This window comes from Bacillus rossius, assembly GCF_032445375.1.
Source record: "Bacillus rossius redtenbacheri isolate Brsri chromosome 4 unlocalized genomic scaffold, Brsri_v3 Brsri_v3_scf4_2, whole genome shotgun sequence".
Lineage (NCBI taxonomy): Eukaryota > Metazoa > Arthropoda > Insecta > Phasmatodea > Bacillidae > Bacillus > Bacillus rossius.
In genome coordinates, this window is record NW_026962011.1 from 47,769,498 (window position 1) to 47,781,434 (window position 11,937).

Sequence of the window (11,937 nt, forward strand, 5' to 3'; positions counted from 1 at the left end):
CCGGACTCCTCCAGAATACACTTTGTTTTAATTAGGTTAGGAAAAAAATCAAAATAAGATGAAAAACCTCTAATACGACTCAGGTCCAAAGTGTTTCCCAAGACAGATGTACATCTTTGAAGAAGGAGCTGAACAAATTTTTGATTGTAAATAGTAGAAAAAGGTATTCAAGGCGACCAGTGAAAGTCTGATTTTGTTTAATCGAATGAAGTTCTACAACCACAGCGAATTTTTCTCGCTGTCGAAAAAATTACTTCACAAAAATTATATGGAAAATAAAGGTGTTGCTCTCAAATATTTTCAACGAAATAATTTTGCGACAGCGACAAAATTCACGGCTGTAACAATGCAAAAAAATAAATATTTATTGAATTGAATTGAATTGACCACAGCCAGTAACTTCAAGGAAAAACTACAGTGTTTTGTGAAATACCTTGATACGAAATGTATTCGTGAAATGCAGGCTCTAAGTATAATATATAATTTGGTACAAAGCTCTATCTTGAAGTTCTACAAGTGATATCTCGGGTAACTGAGTTTCAATGATTTTCTTTGTAAAAGTACAAAAAAAATACCTTTTTTTTTATTGCAGTGGTTTCGAAAATATGATGAATTTTTTATGTGTAACTTTTTAGCAGTTGGTAGACGGCATTTGTAGGACTAATTTTATTAATGGAATTACAGTGTTATCACGATGCTGCCATCTGTGGCGAATAGCGCAAACCAAAGTTCACAGAGACAAAGGTAGCCTTTATAGTATTAACGGTTTAATGGGTTTTAAATATACGGGCAGTGTTTTGATTAAATTCCTTGTTGAGATTAAGGTCCAATGCCAGGGTTTAGCATTTTACAAGTCTTTCTCGTTTTTATCGGTCTGCAAATCGAATGATTCGATAGTCAACGTAGCTGCTCCGACAACGTATTCTAGCGGCAGGTGCGGAAACTATGTGTGAGTCGCATCAAGAAATGTTCTTGAAAACACAATTTACTTATATATTTATCACGCCCGGTATTATTTTAAAGAATTCTACTTTGAATTTCATGTCCGAGTTTCGTATTATGAGTGTATCTGCAACTTGAGAACACATGAATTTGGTCATTGCCGAGGTTATGTTACACATCTTTGGAGAGTACTGAAAGACTCGATCACAAGTTTAATTTTTACCAACAAATTGCTCAGTGTCAGTCAAATCGTACTACTATTCCAACCTACGTCCATTGTTATCATCGCGTATTTATAATTTCAAATAGTGCAACCTTTCAATTGTATTTATACTGGTAAAGTTGAGGTTAAGTGGAAAAAAACGGGTAACACAAGTATTACACTCTATTTTGTAATCGCTCACAATTCAAAATTTTTTTATTGTTTTTTTCCAACAACAATTTACCTTTTTTTAATTCATTCACATCTCTTTGGAATATTGTTTATCAAATTTTGGTTTTGCTTTCTACATGCTTGTAAATTTTTTTAGATGCCTGAAATATATCTTATAGCTTAGCTCTGTGAATTTATATTGGATAAAAAATATTCGATTCAGGTATGATAACTTTTCTTGCACAAGCAAATATTTATTATTGTATTTTATTTGTACTTAAACATCTCAAACTAATTTAATACTAAAAGATTTTATATTACGTGGTTTAAACTGGTATAAATATAAGATTTTGACTTGTTGCGAATGCATCAATTTTATTTTTTCTTTATCAAATTTTGGTGTAATTGTGCCTATAATATAAATTTGTGTTCACATATACATAAATAAATGGCAAAGCAAGTTATAGACTAAACATGTGTTAGTAACAACTTTGACAATGTGAGTTGGTTATAACTGCCATTTGTTTAACATTTTTAGAACCTACCCATAAGGAAAACTAAGTGGTTTTTAGACCTAAAACTCTTCTAGTTAAGTCCTGAAAATAAAGGTGTATTCAATATTTTTTTTTAAGTTACCTAAGATATTTAAGCGTAAAAACATATTTTCACCCTTTCCATCCTTATCGAACTTTGATAAAGTAAAAAAGTATTTTTTCAAATTTACTTGCACATTTAAAAAGAAACGAATATAGTTACATAAATAATACTATACCTTAAACATTACTAAAAACATTTTCTGAAATTATATTTGACGAATAAGCAACCTTAAATACTTTTTCCCATGTGATTTTATTTCTATGTTCACTGTTGTTATGATCTAAGTCAGTATTGTTACTTTTATAGATACACACAAATTTTTTCTTATCATTAAAATAATATTTAAATTCGTTAATTTTACACATTTCCTAAGAAATGATTTATACTCTTAACATGTTTTAAATCTTTTAGTAAAAAAATATTAAAGGTCCGTACATTGTTTAAATATTAAGCAGTTTTATTGCTCTTGATTTCTAAATGTTTCTGGCTTTATTGTTGTTATGGTTATCTGTATTGAGATGTTTTCTCACCAATCATGTATTTTATTTCAAACAAACATTAAAAAATATCAATGTTCAATGTGTGGCATTGCACAGAGGTGTATGCAGACCCTGGGAAGAGCTACGCCAGAATGCAGCGTCAATGGCTGTTACATGCAAAGTGACAAATTTGCTGGAGGTTGCGAGAGAACTAAATCTGCTACCCACCAAAAAGGATACGGTGATGATACTAAAACAAGAGGTTTCACTAGAACCGTCTCTACCTGCTGACAATTCAGAATTTAACCCCAAATCGCCAGTCCAAACGAAAGAGCTGGTCGAAGAGAGCATGCCCGGCATCGTGGAAGCACAAGAATTAATTAATGATCTGAAGCTTCCACCCATCAAAGAAAATATGGCGATGTCATTAGATCAAGAGGGCTCACTAGATCCATATCTGCCTTCTGACACTTCAGAGAAGAGCCTCGCATCACCAGTACAAACGATTGGACTGGTTGAAGAGAGCCTGCGTGACAACGTGGAGCCGCAGGAAGTACTTGGGAAACAGGAGCCAACATTACCCAAAGAGGACATGGTGAAGTCGCTAGTGCCAGAGAGCCCGCTCCACCCATCCATGCTCGTTGACGGCCCAGAGAAGGATCACAGACCACTGGTCAAAGTGACTGGACAGTTTGAAGAGATCCTGACTGACAACGTGGAAGCGCAGAAAGTACTTGGAGAACTGGAGCCAACATTCCCCAAAGAGGACATGGTGAATTCGCTAGTGCCGGAGAGCCCACACCAGATATCCCTTTTCGCTGACATCTCAGGGAAGAACCTTGCATCACCAGTCCATGCGACTGAGTTGGTCGAAGAAGGCCTGCCTGACACCGTGAAGCCTCAGATGGTCGTGGACGAACCTGAGTCACAGCTCCCAGTGGAAGACGGAGCCGGTGCCGCGGGACCCGAGTTCCTGGTTGAGATCCCCGTCCCTGACGCAACCCTGACGCAGCCTGCCCTCCCGCGCGACCAAGGGACTGGACCTCCGTCCGTCAAGGACAGCTGCACTGGCTTGGCTCATCAGCCGGAGGTTGGTACTCTCTCACAACTGACCCGGGCCAGTATGGTTTAAAGTTTTCCCTCAACAGGTTTGTTCGGCCAATATTTGTTTGAGAATGAGACAAATTTAGTATCTTCCACCAACAAACAACAATTTCACATTAATTATTTCACTAAATCAGGGATAAATATGTCTCTTGTACAGTAGCTTTGGTATTTATGTAAACAATTTTATGTGTGTGTAAACAATTTAATTAATATCCTATCGGTCATTGTTGTATATCTACTTTTATCATGTCTCAAAATTATTATAATTTTCCCAGACATAACAGCGTGCACATAAACATAGAAAAATTACTGTGGGTTCATTTCAAAGAATATTTGGATATCCACTTTTAAACTGGTATCAAAAGGAGTCATCGTGCCGTATCTCAAACAATCTAAACTGCATCACTCTTCATGGTGAAGAAAGTTGACTAAAAGGTTAAAGAGAACAGATGTTTCACGATTTCGTCATTATATGGTTGTTTTCTTCACACATTTCACTGATCGGACGATGAATTCCAGCCGCTGTCACGTCTTTAGCACTAAGAAAACGAATCACAGGATGTGTGCTATTTTTGATGATTGAAGGTGAGCTGTTACAACACCTGCAACTCCAGACTATACAGATATTGAAGCATTTTGAGAATGAAAATGTAACTTTTCAAACCCCTAGTTGGTGACGTGAGATTTCTGAACACACAAATTGTAGTTTCCCCAACCTCTCCCCAAAAATGTTTCTTCAAAACACATCTTGTAACAGATTATATCCGACACCGAAAAATTTATAAATATCACGTATGTATCATAGTGAATACATGGTAAAAATCCAATTGAACTCCAATGGCTAAGGATCGCCTGCGGACCAATCGAGACCTTACCCGACAATAAACGTAAATTCGTCGGACCTCCTGGACAGAATCACCTCCACTGGATCACGTGTACTCGGCGTAGATTCGACCGCGATTCGGGCATTAGTTGACCTGATCCGTGGACCCGCTGATGTGACTCGAGCCTTCCGGCCCGTTCTACGATGAAACGTAAACGGAGGCGGATCTCACGGAACAAGAATTTCTACAACGGCACGCAGACGGAGACGGAGCCGCACGTATTAGCATCGGCGATGCTGGGCTCTTCCATTTGGGTTGCTCCGTGCGACCAATAGAAGCCGAGAAATTGTGGCTGCGGTGGTAGCCATGGTTTTTGGTGTTCTAAATACGTTAAAAATTGTTTCAAGTACAAGAATATCTAGTGTTATATTATTACTTAATCGTTTATTTTTAATATATGTGTAAATTATACCCGTGATGTGATCTCAAAGCATTATATATATTATTTAAATTAATATTTGTTAACCTTGAAATGCAATCTCATTGTGTGCCATTTGCTATGTCTTTTTTTTTTTTCGTGCACTTTGGAATCTCATTGTGTGCCATTTGCTACGTTTTCCGTGCACTTTGGAAGCAGCAGGCGCGGTGGTGAAATGCCGCTGTGGAACGGGCCCCGGAGCTCCTTCCGACCCCGGGCGTCCTGCCCGCGGGGTAGGGGGGGGGGTTAGGTTCTCGGAGGCGTCGCGACGCCCTGAAGCGCCCTCCTGAGGGACGGCAGCCGACTGAGGGCAGTCCGCGTGTGTTCTTCCCAGCAGGTCGCGGTGCAGTGGCCGCCGAGCGGTCTCAGCTTCGGCGACTTCGTCCAGAAGCTCATCGAGGACGGCGAGTACGGAAGTAACGTGAGGTGCGGTCGCCTTCACTGAGCCATACTCAGTGATATATATATATATTTTTTAGTACATTATATAGTATAGTATTTTTATGAAAAAAAATAAGTGATGGCCAGAGTGGGTTTTATGCAGCAGAAAACAAACTATGTATTCTAGTGTGATAATAGTTTTAAACAATTTAACTATCATGGAGTCAAAAGTCTAGAAAATTAAAGAAAATTCAGCCCAGAAAATAAAAAAATAAAAATATTTGCCTTCTAGTAGCAGGGGTGATTAGTAGAGACCTGCAAAATTCGCGGATTCATTTCGTGATATGCTAAAATTCAAATAATTATACCTTAGTGCTGCTTCTGCAATTAGTTCACTGTTAATCTGGAGGACTGAGGGCCAATTAGAGACCCTCACTCATAGAAGTGTCGAATCACAGACACTCGGTCAAGACGACTCACAAGTCAGCAGCCAATGAACAGGTGGCGTTTGCCCGAGTGTGTAGAGTGTAGTAGAGTCTATCCTGGAGGTAATTGAATCCGCGAATTTTGCAGGTCTCTAGTGATTAGTTATTCGTACTCTGCTTCGGTCTTACTGTCTAACATTTATAATGCATGAGTTATGAAAAAAAAAAAAGAACGCCGGTTACAAATCATCCACGGATCTTCGTAAATTTAAGGTTATCTTGTCGTAAGTTAAAGGGTGTTGAGTTAACTCACTTTGAACGTGAATCTAAAATAATAATAATAATATTATATTAACAAAACATTAAAAAAATGGTTGAGTCTACATCCAAATCCGTTTTGATTAACTACATTTGTTGCAAGCACAGGCGCCATCACGGAAACATAAGACCGTGTTAACTATTGTTGTTTGTGAGTAGTTAAAATGCCTCCGCCGATTGAGAGTACCACCGGCTGTGAAATACATGCTGTAGTTCGTTTTCTTGGTGCTAAAGGCGTGGGAAAAACGGCTGAAAGTCATCTTCAGTTCAGTGAAGTGAACGGGGAAAACATTCAGATAACGATGAAATCGTAAAAAGTTTTCTTTCTTTCACTTTTTCGTCAACTTTCTGCATCAAATCTTCAGAAACAGTGAACATTCATGCGGTCATCTTTAAAAGCTCTTACCAAATTCCGTACCATCCCATGGCAGTGGTTAACCGTTGCCTTCTGCAGTATATAGGATAAGAGAGAACAAATCCTGCTCCGGGAGCCAGGAGCTCTATAACACTGAGTCACACATGCCTGATGGCTGTGATTAATTGTAGGGAAATATTAACACATGCATCATTTTGATGTGAATAAGTCGCGTGGTGAAAACATGAAAGATTTTGAAACGTTATAATATACAGTATGTTCATAAAAGAATGTCCAACTTAAAAATTTTAATAGTATCAACTGTAAGCTTTGTAAAGTTTTGGTTCAAGGTCACAATTAAAGAGTAGCTCGGGCAGTTTTAGAGAGAATCTGAGGTTGGGGATAAAAAAAATAAGACAAAAAAATTGAGGGACGGAAAAAAAGTTTTTTTTTTTACGTATAGTAAAGATTTTATATTTTAAAATACAAGTCAAATCCTACAATTCAAAGCGCAACAGAAAGACGTGTAACATCCCATGCTTGCAGGTTGATTGACCTCTTTGGTTTGGTAACGTGATTTGGGGGGGGGGGGGGTAGTCCAGGCTATTTATTTTGAAAGGGATGGGGGTGGCTAAAGATTATCTGACCGGAGCGCTAGCTGCCTGGATCTGACGTGTGTTTTTATGCCACGCAGGTCGCAGCTGATGGAAAGGCACGCGAAGCTGAAGAAGAAGCTGGTCGCACTGCGAAACCAGGTAAACAAAAAAAAAACAACAAAAACAAGAACAAAACACAGACGAGCGATCCTTAAAAATCAGCTGATCATCATGTCCCGTTAGAATGAAACAGAAATATGTAACACGAAGCCCACACCGGACGGTAGGGTCCACGGTGGTAGAGTGGTCAGTTCACTAGTTCACTGGTTCACTGGTTTACTGGTTCACTGGTCCACTGGTTCATTCTCATCGCGCCCGTGGTGATATGGATGTATTCCTGGCGAGTTTGCGACTGGATTTTGACATGAATGTGCACTGCGTGATTTAAGATGTAAACAACTGAAATCAATACTTTCAAATCAGCTTAAATAGTGCCGACGTTTCGGTCGACGTTGCAGTCACCATCATCAGGGAGCAGTTATCTATTGAGGATATTGCAAGTTCTTATGCCTTTTGACACTCTCGCCTGAGAGGGAACTGTATTTCTTTATTGGCCCCCGGCTGCATCGGAGTGATGCCCCAGCAAATAAGACAACTGGGAAAAGTGACAACGAGGTTTCTTACGATACGCTATAGGCAATGTTTAAGTGATACACGGTTGCGAATTGGAAAATCAGGTTCAATGCCCTGTAGGATGAACTCCACTCGGTCAAATGTCACCCACTCATTGGCTGCTGTCTTGTGAGACGTCCCAACGTAGCAGCCTGTGATTCGATAAAGCTTTGGTTTTGTGTTTCTCATTGGCCCAGAGTCATCCAGGTGAGTTGTGAGCCAATAGCAGAGGCAGCACTGAGGTATAACTATTTGTATTTTAGCCTATCGCGAAATGAATTCGCGAATTTTTCGGCTCTCTATACATAAGGAAGGGATACGATACAAATAAGTAGAGCCATGCATATTTCGCGAAAAGAAACCAAGGCCAGCTGAAAGTTAAAACACTGTAGCATCGTATGTGTTCCATGATTGGGTGAGTTTCTTTCAGGTACGTGTAGATTGTTAAAACACCAATCACAGTAAGTAAGTGCAGAAGCAAACGCATACTAAGTGGCTCGATCAAATAAGGCATCAACGTCTTTCGCTAACGGTCGCCAATCACAAGAAATAAACTGTTGGTGCGGCTATATCTTGTTGTAGTCTAATAGGCGTTCAGATTTATTCGCAAAAAATGCCTGCCCCTACAAATAAGTAGACCTGAAAAATTCGCGGGTTCATTTCGTGTTATGCTAAAATTCAAATAAATATACCTTAGTGCTGCTTCTGCCATTGGTTCACTGTTAATCTGGAGGACTGAGGGCCAATTAGAGACCCTCACTCATAGATGTGTCGAATCACAGGCCACCCAGTCGAGATGACTCACAAGTCAACAGCCAATGAACAGTTGGCATTTGCCAGAGTGTGTGGAGGATATTGGAGTCTATCCTGGAGGTCATTGAACCCGCGAATTTTTCCGGTCTCTACAAATAAGTAGGAACCGGAAAAATTCGCTGATTCAATGACCTCTAGGATCGCCTCCATTATCCTCTGCATTTCTCGAGTAAACACGTGTGTGTTCATTGGGTACTAAATTGTGAGGCGTCTCCACTGGGTAGCTTGTGATTCGACGCTTCTTTGGTCGATAAACTCTCGTTGGCCCAGAGAGCTCCAGTTAAACTGCAAGCCAATAGCAGAACCAGCAGAATTGTACGCATGTTTGAATTTCAGCCTATCACGAAATGTATTTGCGAAATACAGGTGTCCCTACAAATAAGTAGAGACCCGGGAATTTCGCGGATTCATTTAGTCGCAAGCTAGAATGCAAACCTTCACACTCTCGCGATGAGTTCATGATTGGCACGCAGTTGTCTGGACACGCCCCTCCACGACCGTGAGCCAACGATGTCCAGCTAGGAGAGGAGTGAGCGAATCAGGTAGTGCCAAATAACAAGGATAAAAATGTTCTCGCAAAGAAATCAACCAATGGGAAAGTAAACATGGGACGAGCACACCTATGACGTTGAAGTCTATCCTGAGGCCAGAAGAATCCGCGAAATATCTGGGTCTCTACAAGTACGGTATGTGTCACTCCACCGCGGACCGATGGACCGCGGAGGTGCTCCTACGAGCCGCTGGTCCGGACGGTGCGCCCGGAGTGTGGCCCCTGAGCGAGCGTGTGGGCGCAGCTGGCGGCGCCGGCCGGGATCGACGCGCCGGAGTGTGGCCCCTGAGCGAGCGTGTGTCCGCAGCTGGCGGCGCCGGCCGGGATCGACGCGCGGCGCGCGCTGGCCGGGATCGACGCGCTGCAGCTGGAGCACGACGACCTGCAGCGCGACCACGCGGCCTTCACTGACGCGCTGCGCGCCGCGACGGGGCGAGTGCGCGCCGAGGTGGCGAGGCTCAGGCGCGCCGTGGCCGCCGCGCGCCGGCAGATCGACGCCGTGAGTTGTCCCCCCACTCACCCCTTCCCTGACCTGCCCTTTACAGTGGCGTAGCCAGGATTTGTGTATGGGGGGTGTTAAGAAGCATGCCCCCCCCCTCCCCCGGGAAAATTTGGATTTTAAGGTGTAAAATAGTGCTATTTTAGCAGTTTTCGGTATTTAAATTTAAATATTGTAATGGTAAAATTTTTATTAATTTTAATATCAAATTTGTTTGAGTGATGATTAAGAAATTAATTAAAGATTTGGTGCTAAGGCGGGGGGGGGGGGGGTTAACCCCTAACCCCCCAAACCCCCTGGCTACGCCCCTGTGCCCTTACACACGGGCGACTTTCTGTCGCTCTTGATGGAACCAATGCTTAGGGGCATGCAAATTTCGCGAAAAAGATTCCGAGACTAGCTGAAAGTTAAAACACTGTAGCATCAGCTGTGATTCTTAATTGGGCGAGTTTCTTTCAGGTCAATGTAGATTTTTACAACACCAATCACCGTGAGTCAGTGCGGAAGCAAACAAGTCCTGATTGGTCCGGTCAAATAAGGCAATAACTTCTCTCGCAGACGGCCGCCAATCACAAGGAAGAAGCCATTGGTGCGGGTATACTTTGTTGCAGTCTAATAGGCGCTCAGATTTATTCGCGAAAAATGCCTGCCCCTACAATGCTTTGTAATTGACCCATGCACACAAGCGTCTTTTTTTTTTTTGTCGCCGCGTCTGAAAAGTCGCAACGTGTTCCTTTTTCTGACGCGAGTCGCCGCGTCCAAACAGTCGCTGAGTGATCGCCAAGGACAATGGAACACGCGTGTTTTAGACGTAAGAACCCTGCGCCCGGCTATGCACGGCAGTTCAAGGCGATGTGACCTCTAAGAACGAAGTGGGCTTCGAACCACACGCCGTTCTCTTAAGTTTGAGTAATGGCGGAGTGGTGGAATCAGGGACGTAACTAGGCATTTCTGCGCCCGGGGTAGAAATTGTGGTTCAACCACCCACTTTGCCATTCACAACAGGAATGAAGTACCATACGTAAATTATTTGCATCCTTTCACAATATACGTAAAATTTTAATTTAAATATCACTAAACCTCTTATGATAATTGATAATGAGTAAAATTAAGTAAAATTTGTAAAATTAAGTAGACATTTTATAGTAATTTTTGTTCTAGTTTCCTTTTATTTCTAAAAAAAAAAATTTCTAGCCTGGCACCTAGGACACTAGTCTTCTACCCCCCCCCCTCCCCCCCCCCTTTGTCATTAGATCCATGACATCTTGCCCTTTGAGTGGTGCATTGGTGATTACAATCACCGATGACCCCAATCCAGACATTAATGTTTTCAGGTTACAATGAAACAAGTACTTATAAAACATAAGAATAATACTTTTTTTTAAAAAAGCTGAATGTCACACAAAAATTTACCAAGTGAGTGTTTGATAATATATTTTTTTTATTGTGTTTGTCTTCCGCGAGACAGGTGCACACGATCAACGAATGGCTGGCGAGTTCTGCCGAAGAAATGTTTGCAGAGTATGAAAACAGAAGCTCGCCACTGCGATCATCCACCGTCGATATCATGGTGCTAGAAATGCTCAGCTTTAAGTTCCTTACTCTTTACGAATGGCGCTAACAAACTAGTAATTTATGGTTTCACTGGTAAATGTGACTGCAAAAATGAAATAAAATAGAATACCTAGTTTTTTTGCAAAAAAGAAATTTAAAAATTCATAAATAAATTTCTTGAAATAATTTGTGTGTGTTAATTTACAACCACAGTTGTTGAAGCCCACATTTTGTGTAAATTTCTATGAAATTATTGTAAACTGTATTTTATACATCACATAAATAAATGTTCCTAAGTCAAAAACATATATAATTTGTTTTGGCCACTTTTCAATTTGACAATCAAAATATTTTCTTTTTTTATTTTCTTTTTCTAAAAAATAAATTCAATCACTAAAAACAAATGTAAGTTTCTTCATAACAGTTTTTTTTACATTGTGGCCACATTTATAAAATACATATTAGGTCACTAACTAGCAGGGTCGTTGAGATAAACCCAGGGCAAATTATATTTTTGGTCCCCTCCCAATTATTTAATGTACGAATTTCCAATATCCACAGTTATAAAAAAAAAATCTAAAAATACGTAAATGTTACTGTGACCATAACAGTAAACATGATCTGCGTGTATAGCATAACTTGTAAGGTTTCAATTTCTCTGTGTCCGCCACACGGTCATATAGTAAGGTTTTGCAACTTCCTATCCTTCTCCTTGGTGAAACACATCCACTTTTTGAAGCTCGCAGCTGCTAACGAACTAAAGGCACTAATAACATTTTAGTTTATAACTTCGTCAATAGATGGCGTTGCCTTGAATTTGTAACAACCTATCGTTTGGTGTCCATCACGTCTTGCCTGCCTTCCCACAAACTGAATCTGAAGATGGCGTCCCCGTTTGGCTTTTCCTTAGACTTGATGAACCGGGATTGTGCAATCAAAGGGACTTTAAAATAAAAATTTCCCGTTTTTCAAGT

The 11,937-nt window shown here is 40.7% G+C and overlaps 1 protein-coding gene across 1 annotated transcript; it reads left to right on the forward strand.

Annotated features, from left to right (window-relative positions):
* The first annotated feature begins 1,427 nt into the window (after nucleotides 1–1,427).
* LOC134541853 (uncharacterized) lies at nucleotides 1,428–10,267 on the forward strand. The gene is made up of 6 exons (XM_063385551.1): nucleotides 1,428–1,538; nucleotides 2,509–3,485; nucleotides 5,115–5,226; nucleotides 6,974–7,034; nucleotides 9,218–9,409; nucleotides 10,253–10,267. Exons 2-6 carry the CDS (start codon nucleotides 2,555–2,557, stop codon nucleotides 10,265–10,267), a joined length of 1,311 nt encoding a protein of 436 aa, XP_063241621.1. The 5' UTR covers nucleotides 1,428–1,538; nucleotides 2,509–2,554.
* The last annotated feature ends 1,670 nt before the right edge of the window (nucleotides 10,268–11,937 follow it).